Below are 23,349 nucleotides of genomic sequence, written 5' to 3'. Positions count from 1 at the left end.
AAAACGACATCGTAACTAATTTTTTAGTGCCGAAAGTCCCGAAAACAGTTTTAGCAATAAACCAAGATTTTCGTGGTATACACCATTTTAAAAACATTGATTTGTATTGCATTTGATGGGATCTACTTGAAAAATACAAAATCTTACTGGAACTTGTACAGGTCAAGTCATTTTGCAACCGTTACTCACGGGATTAGCAAGAGAAATTAGCAAGATAAAACTTCTATTGCTTTGGGTAAGTTATTTTTTGAGATGCTTTCTTCAGCTTGTATCTTTACCTACTCTGTCTTTTGGTGATGTTAATCAGTTTTAAATTTTCGTTGCATATTATTTCGCATTCTAGAGGTTTGGAGTCATCGGCGAAGTTTTAGAACGTTGGTTGGTTGGTAATTTTATCGCGTACAACGTTATGCTTTTCAGTTTACTTTCTCACCTCGATCTGATCGGATACAGTCTTATCACGATGTCTTTGTCGAACAACTTTATTCAAAAAAATTGCGCATCCGCGTTACACCAGGATGCGAAAGAATGGACTTTCCCTCTCATTTACATCCGATCGCAAAATAATCGGCCGTAGGGTCTAGAACAACTTTTCATTTTAAAGTTTTTTGTTTAAAAATTCAGGTTTTACAAGGATACCAATTCACATTTTTACCACTAGGTGGTACTATACACATTCAAATAATACAAAAATGGAGAATCTGTTAAAAACTACAAGGGGCAGCCCTATGGGGTTGCACGAACTGTAGACGTAGGACTATACTACTTAATGTAAAATATTTATTTTCTTAGTACTTAGTGTGTGGGAAAAAAACACCCGGACCGGTGAAGAAAAATCAAATTTTAGACAATATAATCACATCTCATGTACAGAACAAGCTTTCTAGTTGCTCTCAAACAGATCCTAAAAGTTCAAACACCCATGGATAACCCCAAGTTTGTAGATGTGTTTCGATGCCACAGGATTGTAAAATGGTTAATATTACGTCAGGAAAATTCAATTCTTCCGTGACAATTTTTTTTGCCTGCAAATTGCCCTGTGTGTATGCAAAGCTCATGATTTGTTGGGATATTAGCATTGATCGGAAAATGCTTTCCAACGCTGCGCATTGCATACATACAGGACATTTTGCAGGTTACCCACTCGCTATAAACATGTCTAATTTTTGGACATGTTTAGAAATCAAGAATCATGTTTGAAAAAATGTGTTTATGACGAAGTATTTTTACCAGATATGTACAAAACATGTCTAACAAGAAACATAAGGCGATTGTAATTGAGTCAACGCTGATGATGATGGGTAGAGCAAAAGAGACAACTAGTACCACCACGACACTATTAGCGCGTTTCACCAACATTCCACGCGGCCTTTCCCGATTGAAAGGAACGGCCGCGCTTAGCCCATCTGTCATAATATCGTGATTTTGCATAGCGAAGGGCTGAATTATTTTGTTCCAAAAAATAGCCCTGCGTTATGCAACACTTTGTGCAGGTTCATTATACCAGTTGCAAGTGGGGCCAAATTCACCAAGTTCCGTAAAATTCATTTTAAATTACAGAATTGATAAAATTGCTTAGATAAGCTAAACTAATTAATCAAATCCTGTTTCAAAACTGTCCTTGCGTTTAAACCAAAATGGGAAGCTTATTACTACCACTACATTACTTAATTTCAAGTGCAAATAGCAAATACATGTGCTAGTTAAACCAAAAATGTACTGGCAACATTACAGCAGCATTAAGGAAGCAGTTGAAGCGGTCGCCTGTTGGACGACACAGGGTAGCGTCCCTCCACAGCCAGTGTAACGGATAGCTCAGCTACACTGGCTGTAAAAAACACAGCGCAGTGATCTGCTTCGCCAGCCGTTCAACAGGGAACTGAGCGTGTCTGGCCAAGTCCGTTCTTTAAATAGTCGATGATGACGTCATTCATAGAAGCGTTGCGCGCTAGGTACACCAATCCGTCGTACAGGGCTTGGGAAGCGCTATCTTCTGTGTGTTAATGCGCGATATTTTGACAAGGTTGCATATTATTTAATTTTTTAATGCTACGATATCAATCATCCTTGGGTTTATCTATTGGAATCTATTCTTAGAAGTATTTCGGGGCGATTTGTGCAAAAAATTTGAAAATTTATCGTGAGATGGCTGAATTATATGCGTTTAAAATTGGACCACTTTTCGTTACATACCATTTTTGTAGAATTTGCAGAGTGCACCCCCATATCGAAAACAAAGACGTAGTCCTACGTCAAAAAATTTCATTGTCTACAACCTTGTAGAACAACATAAATTGATATAAAATCATCCGAGAGAGTTTTTATCATTTTATCAGCTATTTTATTTGCACGGGGCCTTTCGTGGGCTTATTACGAATCGGCTACATTAGGCAAACGAATTGTTCGCTGATATATACGAAAGTCTTTATAATATTTACGAGCACAATTCGTCAAACCGTCAACGTCAAAAGAGCTTCAATAGAGGTAGAATATGGAATCCTTGTTGTGTTGATCATCACGACGGTCTCGGTCTGACTATTTAGTAACCGTATTCGTGTCCGCGGGTTTCAGGAAGATTTCCTAAACCTCTTTCGCTTCCAGTTGATCCAGAATCCGGAGCAGTACGGATTCAGTTGAACCATCGCGAACTGCTCGTTGGTTTTGTATAAATAAGTTTGAGTTTTTCTCTGCCGGAGCAGTGTCATAAGAATATGCTATTAAATACGAAAACTTCTCTTAGATGAACGAAATGAATTCGTGCGACCAATGAGATCGTTCATAATATGCACAAACGTATACTAAAATAAACAAAACATTTCGTTTCATTCACGTAAAATAATGTCGCTATCAACGATAACATTCGTGAAGTGTACATTAAATGTGTAAAATTTACGAAAGCTTTCGTTCACCAAGCGGCCATTCTTGTTCATGAAATGAATGAAACGCAGTATTTACAATGCACGAAAATACTTCGTTAATTAAATGTACGAATTTATATTATCAGGCTACTTGAAGTATCAAAGCGAATAGAAGGCTTTAACAAACCTGTAAGCCTCTGTTGTGCACATGTGAAGGGCAAACCCCTACGTGCGAATTTTGTAACATAAAGGCACACAACAGAAAACCATGCACAAAAACCTCCAACGAAGCAACATCAACTGCAAGCAAATCCAACACATAGCCCCCATCAACATCAACTAAAAAAACAAACTGCTCAGGCACCAACGAATGCTGGAACAACAGAACCTACGCACGGCGTTTCAGACCATTGTGATGCGCATACTTCCTCCAAATCAACAACCAGTACCACCAACGATAAAGTAAATGACAAAAACTCAAATATACGCTCGTGACCCGTAGGTCAAATAAATCATCCAAAGTAGTTAATCGTGCAATTCCAAATAGCGAGGACAGCATGGACGAAAACAATAAATCGAAGAAAAGGCGGGAAAAATGGCTCCCAAACAACAGCAGGCCATGTAGGATCAACAATAATAAAGAAAATCTCTACGCGAAGTAACAAAACGCGTATACAAGATCCGATGGACTTGTAATTAACTTCGATTAGGCCATTGCAACTTTTTTTTAAGTTATGTCACCCCCCCCCCCCTTCAAAATCGCTGAAAAAAATCAGGGGGCAAATAATTTTTTTAAAATAACCAAAATTCAAAAAATGTCACGTTTTATAGAGCAACAATAGCTTCCATAGAGTTTTGCTTTTCATAACTGAAAACTATTATGGTAATTTTAGAAATTACCATCCCATGATAATTTTTATTTTGACCATTCTCGGGTAAATGTGAATTTTAAATGAGATCATCGATCCAGTCCAACATCAAATGAAACGTTTGCTGGTCGCGGAAGGAAGGACCCATCTGTGAATTATCAAACGAAAATCTCATGGAAAGGCTAATACAGACCGACTTCTGAATCGATTCCATTTTAAACGCAACAGTCGATAGAGACATAATCGATCGTTGCATTCGAAAATAATTTCGATAAGGAAACAATCTGAATTCAAATCAGACTCCTGGCGATTTATATGTGGTTCAATATTCAATATACATGAGCTTTACCGAAAAGTTTTTGACTTTGTCTGGCCATCAGCGATCAAGAATGCTCTAGCAAAGCTAAATATAGATCTTACAAATAATGGTATCATCGGCACGTACCGCAGGGGGAACCGGCAATCCATTATCGATGTCAATTTTTGTAGCCTTGGAGTAACCGGAAAGATGGACTGAAAAGTGTGCGAGGATATATCCACAGCGACCACCAAGCGATCTGGCACAGCATTGATAACAGGACTATGAACTACACATGAATATGAATATGTGGGAGATATATAAACGAGTGAAGATGGAAAACAGCGATTTTTCACAGGAACGTGTCCGTCGAAGAACTTGAATTTGAGGGTATCCTCTTCAACCTAAAAGCGAACGAGTTCACGGCACTACTAACAAGGGCGTGTAATGCGACCATACCAAGGGATGGGAAACCGAGAAACGGTCGCCGGGTGCAATACGACGATTATCGATCTACGTATAAGTTGCCTCCGAGCTTGGAGAAGAAGTCGGAGATCACTTCGGTTTCTCGTCTCGCTCAGTTCAGAAGCTAGAAATCGCTCCGCTGCAATAGCAGGGCAAATAATCAAATTTACACGCGCGACGCTTGGTCTATTTGCAAAGGCAAAAATTGATTCCTTCTGCCTAGTGTGTGAAACGTGAACAAACAATGAGTGACAATGCAAGCAAAAGTATATCACGATGCGGGCAAACTGTGTTGCTGTTGACTACACGAAATATCCGGCAATACCATCAATTCATGAAGGGGAGCAAATGTTGAAGGTGAACTTGAAGTTCAACGTAGCTTGCGGTACTTTATGCGGTGCAATTCCACCATTTACGTCATGCGGTACTTAATATGTTAAAAAACATTAGTCAAGCAGAATCATTCGCTTCCCAGAACAACATGAAACACGTCATCGAATATAATGACATTTTATACAGTATCCCAACGTATATAGATGTTGACAGTATTGAAATAAAGATACATGACCTGGCACCACGTACTAGTTCCTTCGCTATCAAACAAATCCTGTCAAAATACGGAGAGGTGAATAGTGTTAAAGAAGATACTTGGAGGAACTTCTTCCCAAGACTCCGCAACGGCGTTCGTGTGGTGAGAATGCGTCCGACAAAACCTATTCCCTCTTACTTGACTTTCACATGCAAATCACCTCATGGTGTTGAATAATTTAAACGAACACTAGTCACAAACCAATCAATGTTGTGATCATCCGCTACACCACGGGAAACCTTGCGCAGAGACTGCTAAAGAAATTCCACCTGATACGACCAAAGCCGGTATACAATCATCGTATGTTAAACCACAACCAGTTGGTAAACCAACGACTGCAGACCGGGCATTCACAAGCACCAGCTCAACAACGATCGGCCCCAGTAACACTAAACCAACTGCCATTACCAACATCGAAGTAACAACGATTATAGCAAATGTTTCCAAACCAACAACCAACACCACCAATAAGGAATCTAATACCGATGAAGAAGGATTTACAATAGCGACCCGTAAGCACAAACAACAAATAAGAACATCCGACGATGAGCAAGATGAATGCAGTACCGATGATGACATGGACGTAAACGAAAACGCGAGAGAAGACGGACCAAATGACCCCCAAGGTGCGCTCCACGGCTCAGTTGTGCTAACGCATTGAGCCGTGTCAAATATATTTAAAATTAAAACAGAAGTCAGAAAGCTCAAGGGAAGCGAGCTGCAAGAACCGCTCTCAACAAAGCAGTCAAGCTGTACAAGAAAGCCTTGCCACAAAGCCAACGCGAATTTCCTTAGGAGAGACCTACAAAGTTGGCATAACAAAGATAAAAGGCTCAGCTGCACCACCTGAAAGGTGCCCGGAAAAGATGGAGGTCACCATCGAAAAGTTTTCCCCACAACATGAATCTATTTTCGCCGTACAGTGAGTAGGATGATCACAAAGATGAAGATCGATTTACCAACAAACAGCTTATCGAGATGGCGAAAGCCATAAAAGTGAAGTTATTCATGAGAGCCCGGATATGTTCAAAACGATCCGATAATTGGAAGCGACAAAAGCTGATGTTGCTTCCGATGCCGGGACAACATGGAGATCTTTCAGCGTAGTGAATATATCCCTTGATAATGTTAGAGAGAAGGAGTAATCCTGAACAAGCTAACGAAGTACGCGGACCGTGAGAACGGCATCTCATGTAATTCGGCTTCCTTATAGGCAGGTCTACAGTGAAATCCATCCAAACGGTTGTGGGAGCTTTGGAGACAGCAGAGATAAGGATATCGTTTTTGCGTGGTGGTTCCCTTAGACGTGAAGAATGCTTCAATAGTACTAGCTGGGAAGCAATCGCCCATTCGCTATACAGCATGAGTAACTCTGCAGGATATTATAGAGCTATTTTCAGTACCGAACACTGATTTACGAGACAGACAAGGGAGAATCACAACTACAACTGACGTTCCTCGACTCGACGCTGTGGAACGCAGTGTACGATGGAGTATTGAAGCTGAACCTTCCCAGAGATATAACGATTTTCGGCTTCACGGATGATGCGGTGTTCCAAGTAATCGGACAATCGCTAGAAGAGGAGACACCCGACACGGAGACGATTGCCCATCATAAAACAGAGTTGGTGATGACTAGCAGCCGAAATACAGCGCGGTCGGAAAATATATCATCGATTTGAACTTTTAAAGTTACGATGATTATGTGAAGGGGAAGGCTGTGAGAGCAACCACAGCTTTGCTTGAGGCGCCAGTGTACTGGGCACCACGAACCAGCTGGAATCGCCGGACCGAAGCATGTGAGCAGACTAGTTTCACCGTCAGGGACAAGATCGAGTAGGTCGAGTGAAGCACCAGCGATGGGTCGTCGAGTTTTCAACGAACCGGAAGCAGCGAACCAGAAGCTACGCTCCATCCGGTATCGCCGAACCGTCCTCGCCAAGTACTGGTTGGCCCTTTGAGTAGGATTTATGGACTATGCGAGAAGATTGCGACAAAACTGGGAGCTAAATGACTCACGCAACAGGCATCGGTATCGGGAGAACTTCCGACGAGGAATTGAGATGGCTCGCGAAAACAGGAACTAAATGGTTCACAGAAACGGGAGCCAAATGGCTAACGGAAGTTCACCACTGCGATTAGCCGGATATGTGTTCGGAGCTAAACCGCTCTAATGAATCATTTTATCTTAAGACTGAATCAGCCTCCCCACGATATAACACTTCGATGCATTCTCGTGGAACAAAAGGAAGGAAGAGAAATAAGGACTATTAGTAGCGGTTACGCATAAAAGTGAATCCCACCTAGAGCCAATGCACTTTTGAAGCTATTTAACCATACTATAAAACATACAGACATTTTCAGATATCGACGAACTGAATCTAGTGGTATATGACACACGACACTCCGGGTGTAGCTTAAAAAGTCGAATTTCAGAGTGATTGCACAGTCTTCCTTATATGAAAAAGGCAAAAAATGAACTGATGATTGCTATACATTTCAAAAATCCGTACGACTATCAAATGAATTTATCTGATGTGGCTACCTACTGCGCAACAAGATGGAGAAAAATGCAAAGATTTCGAAGATGTACACGGAACCGAGCCGAATTACTATCATGTACCAAACAAACAAATCTACAAGTCTTCAAGCACAAGCGATAAACCCAAGCTGATGTTTCCACTAGAGTTCGAAAAAGTATAGTATGCACAGGATGTACGTTCGCCAGGCTACTGTATACGAAATACGCAATAGAAAAAAATATCAGAGAAAACCATATCTGAGATGAATAATTCCATTGACGCACACTTTACCTTTGGATTCATTCCAGAATGATTTCCAAAAGTCCATAAGTGAAATGTTGCAATCCTGTTTCTGTACATTGTTATCAAGCAGGTTCACCTTTGACCGATTTTCATGCCTTGTGTGTACAGTCGGTCCATGTGCCGCCACAACGGTGCCGCCACAACGAAAACTATTCAAGCAACCAAAAGTTAATACCTTAAAGTACTCTTGAATGTTTACATTAAGTTCTTAGAGAACTTTCAAGCTTTTATTGGGAATTTAAAAATTGCACTGTTGGGAAAATTATTTAAAACGAAAACTTTAGCATCCCTTTCCTATGTGAACTTTTGATTGATTCAGTAATGTTTGCTTGAATTTTTCTAGTAAAACAAATAGCTCAACCCCGCTATACGAAATCACCCTGCGGAAACGTCCACGAGAACAATCGAAAGAAAATGCAAAAAGAAAAAAAAATTGTGTTTATTAAAATAAATATTTATTTTTTTTGGCCCCCTCCCCTTCAGAAAAATAATTGTACTTGGACATAATTTTTAAAAAAGATTTGTAATGGCCTTAATTGATTTTTATTTGCGCATTGTAAATATTATAAGATCTACGGCTCAGTTAAGCTAACGCATTCAGCCATGGCAAATAAATGGAATATATACATAAATAATGTCAATGTCAATATATACATAAAAAATCAGAACTAATAATTGGGATCTAAAGTATGGTTTTTGTTTTAGTGTTTTGGATTCTCCTCGTCAGTAACTAGCACCAACTGGGTGTCTAGTTAGACGATGTATCTAAACTAGTACCCAAATTAGCACTAGTTAGACACCAAAAACCAAAAAATCACACGTCTTGCGTGAACACTAAACAACTGGCTTATACCGAGTGATGTCTCGATCCGTCTGAGTCTTCAAACCATAAGACAGTTTCGGTTCATATTCCTCGTCGGCAAACAGAACTTTTGTGCTTACTATCGAGACATCACTCGGTATAAGCTAGTTGTTTAGTGTTCACGCAAGACGTGTGATTTTTTGGTTTTTGGTGTCTAACTAGTGCTAATTTGGGTACTAGTTTAGATACATCGTCTAACTAGACACCCAGTTGGTGCTAGTTACTGACCAGGAGAATCCGAAACACTAAAACAAAAACCATACTTTATGTAAGGTATTGTGTCCTTATGCACAAAAAAATTGGTATAGTCCAAAATATTCCCATTTGGGAGTTTGCACAATTGGGATCTACTGTAGAATACTTTGAAAGTTTTCGACACGTTTTAAGGGGGCATCTGGTGTAGAGGGCAAAAGTAATCGACTTTCTTTTATCCGCTTAATTGTTAGTATTGAGCCTCTAGAAAGGTCTCCCGAAATCTTGGTGGCCACGCTGAACTTATTTTGTTTTAAATAGCCATGCATTCTACGCGCGTATTTGCTATACTGCCGTTCTACGCATAGTTGTCCCATGTATATAGGGAATACCATAGAACATGGGACAAATATGCTTATAACGGCAGTATAGCACACGCAGATTTCAATCTATCGGCAATAATTTTCGAAAAACTGACAGCGATAAAAATAAATTGTAAACAATACACTCTAAACCACTTCTATCCAAATTTTCAAAATGAAATACCCAACGGGTCATTATCTACAGCATTTTTTCCGTGATGCAATTTGATGTGGGACACCCTTTAATAGCGTTTTTCAAAACAGCTTTTTCAATTTTTTTTTCAAATTGTCGAACACGATAGCTCAAAAACTAATTGACTTAATTTTTTATGAGGTGCCCAATATGTATAGCCTGTTGATGAACCACAGAAAACTGAATAAAAAATCTCCCTATTATTTTGAATAAAAATGAGCAAATTTTGCAGTCAAATATGAGATTTTTCGGTTTTCATGAAGCCATTTTCCGAAACTTGAACTTTTTCTATTTTTTGTGGTTCATCGACTAACCCATATCCACCCATATCAGACAATTGTATCGAGAGTTATCGTGTTCGCCGCAGCGCTCCTCAGCTTGGAAATTGTTGGACGTCTACTCTTGGAATGCTGGTATATGTGGCTCTGTGTGACTGAAAATATTTTTTTTCGTGCACAATGAATGTATAGAGCAATCCTAACACTACACAAAAGATCTATTGTTACCTTGCCTTCAAAATCGTAACACAAAATAACTTTCGTTTAGAACACTTTACACCAGACGCTCCCCTTAAGTATTTTATGAGCAAAAATTTGAAAAATCGACATTGTTGTGAAAACCTTGTGGAAATATGATAAACAGACAGACAGTTTTACCTTGTTAAATTGATGATGGGTTTTCATCATTCGAACACAAATATATTCAAACAATTGTCAATGGAAATTGTTATCAAATTTATTTATATTTATTTATATTAATAGTACAGTACAGTTGAACAGTTCGTAAATCTGTAAAAAAATATGTAAAACAGTACAATTTTCCCAAATTTGCGCTACACTTTCACAAACGCAGATGTTATCTTCTCCGTTAGAAGAACGAGTAAGTTTATTACTGCTGTAGGATTTTGCAGCGATGATTGCACAAAACAATGCGTACGTTCATCGATGCGTACTGGATCGATTTCGCTGTTCACAAACTCAAGCGGTAATTGTACAACAGATAACAAGATACCGAATTTCTGCTTTAAACCGCGCGTATGAGCCGTACCGGCAAGGTTCCCTTAGTTTCATAGGAAAATCGACCCGAATCACGAGACACATTTACCAGCAAAACGTTCTTTTTTATTTCGATTGTAGAGGTTTGAACCTTGGGGTTATTCGCCTTTATTCGAATGAGAAAAATCTCTAACTTTATGTTCGAACTCAGGTGAGCTGCGTACAAGACAATGAATAAAACATTAGAAAATTATATCAACATTGTATAGTTGTAAATCCATTCTATAATATTTTTTGATAAGTCCTAATGTAAAATCAACTGAATCAACATGCGTATCATTGTAAAATAATCTTTATTGCTCTGTTCCGCCATAGATTTTGCCATATTGATTATTTAAGGTCAAACGATCTTTTATCTGCGATGGTGAAAGAAGTCTGTGCGAATATTCCAGAATATCCTGCATTTTCAATGTAACCGTGGTCGTGTCTTGCACACAACCCTTTAACTTTTTTTCTTTTTTTAGAATCGATTCCTTGATACTCAGTACTGAGATCTTGTTTGTTGCGCTAAATTTGATATGATTCGGGTCCGGTTAGGGGCCATGCACAAATGACGTAGCATTTTGGGGGGTGGGGAGGATATACCAAATTTGTGACGAAGTGTGACGAGGGGGAGGGTAGGGTTAGAAGTTGTGCGACGTAGCATTAAGTTTAAAACCCATTGTTTAGAGAAAACAATTTAATGATCTTCTATTCCCAAGAGAAATGAATTTAAATTCAAACAAGTTATTTTTGATGCGGTTTTTCATAAGGTAAATTTTACGATTCGCGGAATTACAAGTTCGCAAAAATACGGAAAGATTTTGTATGCAGATTTAACTTGCTACATTAGTTAGCTAATGTTGCTAACCAGTAGACTTCGTTTGGAAGCTGAATTAAATTTTCACTTCGGATTCAACCAAACAAAATTTAGTAATTTAGATGAACGTATGCTTCTTAGAACTATTGGCAGCTGCAGGATTGTGAACTGAGAGAACTTCTCTTCATGCTCCCCTTGACATATAAAATTGAAAACAAAACTATCAACACTATATTTGTGATGAAATGGGCTTATTTTGCACGCAATTTGCTGTTATAATGAAAATGTTGATAAAAGTCGTCAAACATTTTGAAAGGACATGTATATAAAATAATTGAAAAACATGTAATTTTTTTTTTCATCACCCGGGCGCTTTGCATGGGACGAGGGGGAGGGGGTAGGTAAGTGCTACGTTATTTACGAGGGGGAGGTTAGAATTTTGTGACCAAATGCTACGAGGGGGGAGGGAGGGGTAAAAAATCACCGAAAAAAGCTACGTCATTTGTGTACGGCCCCTTAGGTGCTATAGGAGGTAAAACACCGAAATTATCTCCTAAACCCATTAGGTCCATAAGGCAATAGTAAAGTCATTACTGAGCAGTAATGTCACTGTTATTGATTGTCTAATGCAAGTAACGATGGAATTCTCATACAATGCCAGTAATGTTATTGCTTGCTTATGACATGATCACGTCAGATTAATTTAGGTACAGTTTCTTGAAAACAATTCACTTTATTTATATTTTTATATAAATAACATAAAATTAAGAAAGGATGGAACTGATAAAATGATACCCAGGATGATTCTCGTGTAGTTTGTTTGATCCAGGCTTGAGATCTGCTGCAGAATAGTAATCATGCAGCATACACTTTCAAAATTATTGTTAAGCCGCTCGACTGTGGTCAATTAACCCGTTCTTTTCAGGTTGCAATTGCGGATGTAATTAGTCAACTGTATGTATAATAAAAAAGATGCTACAAAATACGAGAAGCCTCGCCAGAGGCGGACCCAGAAAGCAAATTCGGAGGAATCTGAAATCTCGATTTTGAAACATCAATTATACAATACGTAATATGTATTAACCTCATTTAATCAAAATCAGTTTTGGTGTTCGAATCTGATTTGGAATGATTTCGAGTTGCGAACGAATTTGAAATAAAAACTAATTTAAAATTTCTTAAAGAGCAAAAAGTTTCGGGAGGGGAGGGTCTGGATCTGCTACTGAACTTTGCAGAACAACGAAAATCGAAAAACTAAAATTAAAATCAATCCAAAATTACTCCCGATAGCAACAAAGAAGGAACACAATAGTAAACCACTCCGTAGAAGTAAAGATTCAAATCTCCATAGTTCTTTTAGAGCCTTCAGAAGAAAATTTTGATTATATTACTGAAATCCTCGTTTCATGGAAAATCAAACAATCAAACCTTTCTTTTGTAGCATTCCGATCATTGACTAGAGTATGCTGATAACCCAAACTAAAAAGAAATAAGTGCCAAGCTAAAGCTCTTCTCCGCTCAGAAATCGCCGATTAAGTTACTATTTTCTGTGTGCCGTTCTTACCTTCGACTCGTTCTATACAGAGCCAATCTATCAACGGGTTTTGAAATGTGAGTCGTTTGGAAAATCCTCCGGCCTTTCGTTCAACGCTCTGTCTACGTCAAATCATTGGGGTTCTATAGGAACGAAGACACCGAAAAATAAAAATCGTACTCTATACACGCTTACCATCGCTTCACATTTTCCCTCGAGAGAAAAGCAGCGTACCTAGTTCCACCCATGCGATCAACATAATCTTGAAACAGAAGAAAATTCCCCATTCCATGGCATGGATCTGCCAGTTTTATCGTCTTTAGCTTCACACAGTGGCTTTCGAGATAACTTGATTTTGTGTCTCACGTTTTTCTCGACGTACACAATTTGACGGTGCTTCTCTTTCACACTTGCCAGATTCCCGGTTTGATTTATGTTGCGCTGGTGCAGGATAATTTTATATTATTTTATATGCATTATGTACTTACGTTATGATACCACGCCAGTTTGTACGGTTTCGGGTTCGACTGGATATGGCAGTCAAAGTATATATCATCGCCCTCCTTGATGTCATCTGGATTTAACGATGATCCCATTTTCAGTGTAACAATTGGCATATCTGCGAGGAGAAATAATGGAAACAGTGGTGAAAAATTACGTTGACCCACGCCGGATTAGCACTGGAAAGTCGCACCAGAAAAGAAACTGCAGATAATGCTGATGAGGGTGATTTGCGCTCACTAGGAATGGTTTGAATGGCGGAAAAACATCTCGACTTGGTATCACGGTATGTAGATTCGTGAAAAAAGCTCAGTTTTGTGAAATATTCGAAAGTCAGCGGCATACTACAAAGTCGACCTTCTATAACAAGCGTCAAAATTGTTAGTGGAAATAAACAAAGACGAACACCACATATGAGGGAATGACATTATCAATCAACAGAGCACCAATAGCTTAACTTTTGGAAGCAATGTTGTAAATTGCCAATCTTAAACAATGAAGCAGTTTGATGTTTAACGCATACTAACACGAAAATATTAAACCACAGATAACTATCTGAAATTAAGTTCTTTTGTAGAAAATTTGGATTCGTTGAATAAGGTAAATTTAGGTCATATACCAATGCCAAAACCGGCAAGTCATGCACGGTTTTTGCATTTCTCGTATATAAAGGTTGTGCAATCCCTCTGAAAACCACCTTTTTAACCGAGGCCCGAGGGCCTGGTCTCCAATATCATTCGACTCCGCTCGTAGAAATTGGAAACGGTCCGTATGTGTACGTGTCGAATATTTTTTCTCGGAAAACACTGAGCTGATTTGCACAAACTTGATCTGAAATTAAAGTTACAACCTTCTCATCGACTGCTATTGAATTTTTAGATAATCCGGTTGCGGAGTTACGGGTTGAAGAGTGCGGATAAACAGCAAATTTTCATATAAACTGGTACTATATGGATGTCCGAATGATCTAATACGTAATAGAATATATGCAACATTACTTGGGTTTGCGGGTCTAGATCACTAATGATCAATCAAAGCTTTGATCACATAGATTACCTACAACGGTTCTTGATGGCCCCGGGGAACATGCCAAGTTCAAAGATAATGTTATGCTTATTTCTTAGCGAATTCTTGACCGATTTTTTACAAACTTAATTTCAAATGAAAGATATAGTATCATTGATAGTATTCATTCAGATCTGACTTTTGATTCTGGAGTTATAGGCTGGTTAGTTAAAATCGTAATACTTCATAGATTAAAAATATATTGAAATTGACATCAAATTGCTACAATGGTCAGATCTAGATCACTGATTGCCAATCAAAGATTCATTGAATTTATTGTTCACTATCGACAATTTCGGAAGTGCTAGGTTTCGGGCACATTTCGCAATGAAATTACATCGTTCTAACAGTTCATGACCCACAGCATAACAAGCCAAAGTTGTCAAAGAGGAGGTAGTTGGGTAAAGCAGACCCGGCGAAGGTCACCCGATAGGAGTCTGAGTTGACATATCTAGAGAAAATTTTCAATTGGACGTAAGTAACATTGAGAGCCTCTCTTTGTTTACTTTCTCTTTCGTTTATTACGACGGCATTACAACACTTTGCACTAATTTTCCAGTACATATCGAAAGCCGACGGTTTTTACTAGAAAATTATGCAAAGAGTAGAGTGGTAAATGTTGAAATGGCCGAGTAATGAACAGAAGAGAAAGACCCCAAAGAGAATCTCTCATTACGTCCTATTCTAAATTTTCTCTAGATATGTTCTCTTCCCATCAGTCCCTGTGCGGGGATGGCTGTCTTTAAAACAGCCATCCCCGCGTTCCAGCAGATCCTCGCCATTCAAACTCGAATCGGCAACGAACTCACCTATTTCAACCTAATCAGCTGGTACATATACTCTGTACTTCTTTATAAAATACCCGTGGGTATATCATTTACCTCCTTCAAACTATTTACCACCACACGAAGCTTATCAGGATAAGTCTTCGATATTTTTATCACGACCGAAAATCGTTCCGTCACAATTTGAGAAATCCCCAAAAGGTTTAAAACTTATTATCTTGGGCCCGGAAGAAGATCACTTGCTTTCCATGAACGGCTCTCCCTGGAATAGACTCTCCCTGGAATAGACTTGTGGAAATTTGCACGTTTTCTGAGATCAATTCATTTTTGCAGGGTTTTCAATAGTCTACTATTGAAATACATAAACAATATATCAATAAAACATAATTTCAATAAACTCTGAAATGTTTGTGGTAAAAAGACACAATCGATATATTTGAGAATGACACACTACCCCAGATAATACAGTAAAACATATTTGATGCGAAAAGTTACAGTAATTCGAAAGTGATGCAATTTCTGGGAAAATTGCATTGGAATATGAGTATTGCAGAAGAAAGTACTTATTTTACTATTGCATAAAAAAGATTTTCGAAAATGGGAGCACTCTCTTAAGGGAACTTTATGTGCTAACCGATTTAGATACGTTGAACTCTGCTGAATACACGGAAACGTCATCGAAATCCAGTATACGCTTTTGACCGTCTTTTTGGACCACTGAGAACCGGTGTTTGAGTAGCATACGTAACTGCTTCTCGTCCCAGTAAGTGCGAGCTCTATCTCAGGTTGTTACAATTATCTGAGGTGAAAAATCTCTGCTCACGTCAGCCGTTGGTCTCGGTCGTTGCTCTTGATGGGCCTATTTTTTGGGAACAGATGGTAGAATCACCTCTCTGGCATCGCACAGTGGGGCAGAATGTTGCTTTCGACGCTCAAAACCTCTTGCGCCCTGGGTATGTATCCTGGAGGATTAGTGTCTTCAGCAAAGTCTTTTGGATGGAAATAAGCATTATTTTGACAACTGTAGTATTGATCTAGATAAGTAGAACCTGATCTATATCTGTTCTATCTTTTAACAGAGGCTTATGTCGCTTTCGATTGAGGACCTAGATACTAACCCAGCTTAGTTGCTTCAAACAAACGTTTTTAATGGAACTGAGTTGGGTTCTCGCAAAACAGCGGTGGTGTGAGCGAACGCGAAATATATTTCAGGTTGGAACCCAACTCGATTTTCAGTTCAGTGGCGACATTTAATAGGTGTTTTCATTAAAAATATTAAAAAAAAATATGTTCCACAAAATTTGAAATAACCTACGAAGTGGCAGATGGCGGAAGCTGAAATTTTATTTTTGATTGACCTTTAAAAAAACTACAAAGAGGAAAAAGTGCGGAACTCATATGTCTGCAGATAAAAAGCCCCACCTTGTCCCACTTTTTTCTCTTTGTAGTTATATAATTAAAGGTCTCCAATAGTCACAAACAAAATTTCAGCTGCCGCCATCTGCGCTTCGTAGGTTATTACAAATTTTTTGGGCCATTTATTTCATATTTATGATGCAAACGCCCTTTGAATGTCACGGTAACGTTTATCTTTCTTTGAAACTTTTTTATTATTGTATATTTCCGAAGATTTAGGAATAAAAAAAATCCTTCCAGAGATTTTTCTCATCAAAAAATGTCAAAATTCATTTTTTCGAGAATTTTTTTTAAATGTCATGTAGCACCATCTGCATAGGTTATAGAGTATAAGTGTCTTTGATACATATGCTACAAATATCAAAACAAGCAACTTTGTCGAAGAAAGTTTTTTAATAATAGGCCTCTGTAAAAAGATAGAATTGAACTAGATGAGTTTCTATTTATCTAGACTAAAGTTGTCAGAACAATGCTCATTTCCAACCAAGATACTTTTCTGAAGACGCTAATCCTTCGGGATACATACCGAGGGCGCTAGAGGTTTTAAGCGTCGAAAGTAGCATTCTGCCCCACTGTGCATCGACGATACGCATTCACTGCGAGTGGATGTTGGACAACTAACCACAGTTAAAATATCGGGTTTAATTTACTTTGTCAAAAAACATTTAAACGGATCGCTTACAAAACAATGAATTAAAAAATATACCTCCACAAAGCGATAACTCGAACAAAGCCTTGATACTACATTACATTGCGGAGCTTGACAATCTTTTTCGATTGACTTTGCAGCCGATTCTTGGTATACTGAGTGAGGTCTTAAGATCCTTCCGTCCACTGAGTGACTTATGAGACCAGCGCGCCTGACCCTCTGAACTATCAAACCAGCCATCAAGCGATAATTCACATAAAATAAAATGAAACACACGTGCACTGAAATAGGACCACATACAGCAGTAGGTCCAACCGGTTTCTCATCCAATCCAGTTGACTCTCTTTGAACTCCGCCCTCTTTCATTCCTATTTCCGATTCCTTCATTTCCGTTTCTGTACTCTAAGGCCGCTCAAAAATGACTTTCCATAGCTAAGATTCCCCTCACGCTCAAACGGATGTTGAAATAAAATCGATTCCTCGGCTTGAAATAATATCCATGGTCCTCAATCGGGACCTTTGTGATTTTATTCCGCGTTAAAAAAGAAAAACTACAAGGGGCAGCCCTATGGGGTTGCACGAACTGTAGACGTAGGACTATACTACTTAATGTAAAATATTTATTTTCTTAGTACTTAGTGTGTGGGAAAAAACACCCGGACCAGTGAAGAAAAATCAAATTTTAGACAATATAATCACATCTCATGTATAGAACAAGCTTTCTAGTTGCTCTCAAACAGATCCTAAAAGTTCAAACACCCATGGATAACCCCTAGTTTGTAGATGTGTTTCGATGCCACAAAAATGTAAAATGGTTAATATTACGTCATAAAAATTCAATTCTTCCGTGACAATTTTGTTTGCCTGCAAAATGCCCTGTGTGTATGCAAAGCTCATAATTTGTTGGGATATTAGCATTGATCGGAAAATGCTTTCCAACGCTGCGCATTGCATACATACAGGACATTTTGCAGGTCACCAGAAGCTGTTCATTTTACCATCGCCACATGTTCATTTTACCCACTCGCTATAAACATGTCTGATTTTTGGACATGTTTAGAAATCAAGAATCATGTTTGAAAAAATGTGTTTATGACGAAGTATTTTTACCAGATATGTACAAAACATGTCTAACAAGAAACATAAGGTGATTGTAATTTCTCATTCACTTATTAGTTAGAAAATAATGACTTTGCTTAACGTGTTCATTTTACCGCCAGTTCTCCTACCTATCAATACATTCGCCACAAACATTGAACCCAAGCGCACAATGCAAAATGAGTCAACGCTGATGATGATGGGTAGAGCGAAAGAGACAACTAGTACCACCACGACACTATTAGCGCATTTCACCAAAATTCCACGCGGCCTTTCCCGATTGAAAGGAACGGCCGCGCTTAGCCCATCTGTCATAATATCGTGATTTTGCATAGCGAAGGGCTGAATGATAACACATTTTGTTACAAAAACAGCCCTGCGTTATGCAACACTTTGTGCAGGTTGATTATACCAGTTGCAAGTGGGGCCAAATTCACCAAGTTCCGTAAAATTCCTTTTAAATTACAGAATTGATAAAATTGCTTAGATGAGCTAAACTAATTAATCAAATCCTGTTTTAAAAACTGTCCTTGCGTTTAAACCAAAATGGGAAGCTTATTACTACCACTACATTACTTAATTTCAAGCGCACATAGCACATACATGTGCTAGTTAAACCAAAAATTTACTGGCAACATTACAGCGGCATTTAGGAAGCAGTTGGAGTGGTCGCCTGTTGGACGACACAGGGTAGCGTCCCTCCGCAGCCAGTGTAACGGACTTCTAGCTCAGCTACACTGGCTGTAAAAAACACAGCGCAGTGATCTGCTTCACCAGCCGTTCAACAGTGAACTGAGCGTGTCTGGCCAAGTCCGTTCTTTAAATAGTCGATGATGACGTCATTCATAGAAGCGTTGCGCGCCAGGTACACCAATCCGTCGTACAGGGCTTGGGAAGCGCTATATTCTGTGTGTAAATGCGCAATATTTTGACAAGGTTGCTTATTATTTAATTTTTTAATGCTATGATATCAAAAATCTTTGGGTTTATCTATTGGAATCTATTCTTAGAAGTATTTCGGGGCGATTTGTGCAAAAAATTTGAAAATTTATCGTGAGATGGCTGAATTATATGCGTTTAAAATTGGACCACTTTTCGTTACATACCATTTTTGTAGAATTTGCAGAGTGCACCCCCATATCGAAAACAAAGACGTAGTCCTACGTCAAAAAAAAAGCGCTGACAACGTTATTCGACAGTGACCAAAATATCAAAAATTTGCTCTAACAAGCCCTTCTTGGTAACCAGTCTAAAAAATATAAATGGCATTACTAGCAACGACCCTTTCTCGAAGGCATACCGCGTGTAAGTACCTACAAAAGAAGTTGAAATCGACAGCGCAAATGCTTGAAGTTATATATCTCTTTGATGAGTCTGGCGATAGGACCCGATAAAACTACCACTTCTAATCGACACACACGGACGGTGATAACAGGAATAAAACAATGAACTGCTGTATACCATCCGCCGCCGGCGGTGGCTGAGATGTACTGACGAAATTAAAACTTCATTCAATGCGTATTGTAGGGTTCAATATATCACAGATGAAAGTATTTCACATATTGTTGCGTGGTCGACTGTGTTGAGTTCAGGGAACGGCTATAGAGAGCGCTCTTTCGCCACACTTTTTATTTATTATCATATCCAATTGAATGGTTGGTGCGTGAGGTCCCCATTCTTTATTTTCAGACACACAACGAATCTTACAGAAATTAGTAATATCTAGGTTTCGTTACTGACAGCATTTTTGTACGCTGCACAGTATGCCTGGCCACAATAATGATTGTGTCTCATTTAATGTATGCCACATACATTAATATTGACACGAAAAATTATAGGCAATTTTTCAGGACTCAGCATGTATTAGTTGTGTATGTGTAGACAGACTAGAGTGCTATGCTATATTCCCCCCTAAGGAGGAAAAATTGGGTAAACACCATAATTTCTTCCCACAGTGAAAATTTTCGGTGAAACCACTCTTTGTACGTAAAGGTCAATAATCCTAACTTAACAGAGTCATAAGCTTTTCTGATTAGTTAGTTTGACCTGACAGTGCAACATTAAAAAAAATCTTGCATATTTTGAATCTCTAAGATAAGTAAAATATGCTCAAGAAAAGATTTACCCGAATTCAACTTGGTTCGTCTGCTAGAGCCCATTAAGCTACCAATTATCAATTTTCATATGAAGCTGGCAAAATCGGGTCAAAAAGTTGATAAAATCGGGGATAGACAAAATCAGGTGTATACAAAATCGGGGGCTGATAAAATCGGGTCTTCACTGTATTCGTACATCGTTCAACCTCAATCCATGCTGTTGGTCTAAAACATTTAACACACTATTATATCCTAATCGGTGGGGTAGCCAGATATTTGATTTGGTGGTGGTGGTAGGTGTTGATGAAAATCTTTGAGTTTGTGAAAAAGCTTAAATTTAATGTGAGATTGTTAAATTATTGATAGTTCAGAAACGGAAGTAGTCTAATCAATGCCATTTCAGTGCCAGTCAAAGAATGTGTACTTTTTAAGTGGAATAACTTTTCTAACGGTCATAATCACATAACTTCGAACAGGGCCGGTGGAATGCGTGGGTAGTATAGGTAGTACTACCCACTCGAAAATTACCGAGGGGGAATTACCCACTCGAAAGTTTGGAACAAATCAAAACCTGAGATTAACCACATATGTGTTTTTTTTGCACAAAATACTCCACATATGGCGTTTGTTTAAAATGTGTAGTTTTATGGAACTGCGCTTGGAAAGTACATCATTCATGTAAAATTAAACAGAACATGGTTATATTTCGCCATTTTGTCAATTACGGTTTGTTAGATTGTGGTAAGTTTCGAAGTACCTCAATGGTAAAATTTAGTTTTTTTGGTGTGTAGAACACTAGGCGCACGACTAGACAACATGTTTAATGTCGCAATAGCTGTCACCGCAAGTGCTCTTTACGACCCCAATACGCCGGAGATGCGCATTCAATGTATAATAATTGGACATGATCCGAGATGCCACCCGAAGGAAGTCACGAGGTTCATCCATCCTTTTAACCAAGGTTGGTTGATGCCTTTGGGATTCCTAAGCTTCCATTTTCCCACAAAATTTGCCAATTTTTGAGCGTTCACTAACTCTAAATCTAACTGAAAAATTCGTTAAAGCTGCGCGATGTTTCACAAATATTACCTTGTAATGCCTAAGTGTCCGCCTTCTCATTACCATTTTAATCTAAGTGTCACTTTTCTTATTACCCGGAATAGATCAATGCGAATGAACTCAAACTAATATTTGTATCAGGCAATCCGGAACTATTTCAATATAAAGAATCTAGGATCGCCCATATTCTCTCCGGGAAAGTTAGAAGTGCTTTACATGCTCCATCCATCGAAGCGCCCACTTGGAACTGTAACGATGTAGACATGATCGTAGGTAAATATAAAACCATAAGTTTTGTGAGGAAAATGCTTAGCGCGAGTATCTTTTCTGTCAGATAAATTTGTGTGTTTGAAGAACAATTACTACGTTTATATACATTATTATAATTTCATAGCGAAACGTCTATCATTTGAATGTGAATTTACGTGGAATGCTGTTGTCGTCGATAAAGAATTCTTAGTTCCATGTATTCCGATCAAAGGTCGAATCGAGAACACGACGTAGGGCCCAGCGGCTAGACGAAATATTGTTTCTCTCGTTAATCCGTTGACGAACCGGTGACAATAACCGCGTTTTTCAGTTTGCATAAAGTTTTTTATTTGCGTTTCTAACGTCGCGTATATTCGGAAAAATTTGGGTGATCTGACGTTCAAAAAGTCCTCGTAGTACCTTTTCGCGTACAATTCTGAGCACTCTCTGCCCACAACGGAGTGGGAAACCGTCCACGATTGTTCACGCCAGGTATTCGTTTTGTCTGACCTTTAATCTCAATGTAGAAAAACAAACCAGTCAAAACGTTGCACACTGCCACCGCAGGAATTTCGCATTTTGATTCGATTGTTTCGGATATAGTGCACGCGTAGCTCTTTCAATCAATGGGCACACTAATGAGGTAGAGTTCAACGATAAATCTAACGCACTTGGCCGCACTGGTAGGCATTCGTGTCATTTCCACTGTATTCAAGATGGTCATACTGAAATTGTCGTGAATATCATGCAGTAAGATAGATCGGTTATCAGCATGAAGACAACCCCATGATATGCCGTGGGAGTTGAAATCTTCTCGAACCAGTTGAGATGCGATGTATATGGAAAGAATATCAATAAATCTTTGCCTATGATTCGGATTTAACAAGTGACAACTTCAATACCTGGTACCGAGCAAAGGTTAATCCGATTAAAATAATAGCACGTTATGATCCCCAAAACGCTCCTCAATATTGTTTTCGGCCATGGCGTTATTCGCCAAATTGAGGAAGATCTACGTCGGAGGTAAACCTAGAAAAAAAATATGACTGAAATATAAAGATACTTGAAGTTTTGGATATCCCATGTGGATTTTCTGAGACCAGGAGCCAATGTCCTCTCCGCATTTTCCACACCGTGCCTTATTTCTACAATGGGTTCTTCAGTTCATGCCCAGGGTTACAAAAAGGCGAACCAGTAGACGAGCCCCGTTCAAAAGAACAAATTTTGGAAGAACAAATCCGGCGAAAGGCTCGAAATGAAGCTGATGGAAAATAAGTTTTCTAATACTCCTCGATTTTTACTGAACACAATTGCTTGCATACCAGAATTTACACTGACTGAAGCTCAGGGACCTGGAAGGAGCCACCCCTTATTTCGCAATCAAGGCCCTTCTCGGAGACTACACCACTAATCTCTACTTCCCGGGCGGGTACGCAGACAAAATACTTTTTCGTACTCGGTCGAGTGTTGTTTAGTTAGATCACGCGATTTATCGATCACCTTAAATGGCTTGTCTTTGGTCCGGAAGTA

The 23,349-nt window shown here is 38.8% G+C and overlaps 1 protein-coding gene across 3 annotated transcripts in view; it reads right to left on the bottom strand.

Moving 5' to 3' along the window:
* Positions 1 to 23,349, bottom strand: part of LOC131677840 (hemicentin-1) — a 446,898-nt gene that overhangs the window by 77,146 nt on the left and 346,403 nt on the right. For all 3 annotated transcript variants that reach the window (XM_058957903.1, XM_058957905.1, XM_058957904.1), the window contains one exon: positions 13,390 to 13,520. In XM_058957903.1, coding sequence (XP_058813886.1) covers positions 13,390 to 13,520 — 131 coding nt within the window. The remainder of the gene's footprint in view (positions 1 to 13,389; positions 13,521 to 23,349) is intronic.

Source organism: Topomyia yanbarensis, chromosome 1 (assembly GCF_030247195.1).
Source record: "Topomyia yanbarensis strain Yona2022 chromosome 1, ASM3024719v1, whole genome shotgun sequence".
Taxonomy (NCBI): Eukaryota; Metazoa; Arthropoda; class Insecta; order Diptera; family Culicidae; genus Topomyia; species Topomyia yanbarensis.
The sequence above is the reverse complement of the archived record's forward strand: the minus strand, read 5'-3'. Positions and strand labels throughout refer to the sequence as shown.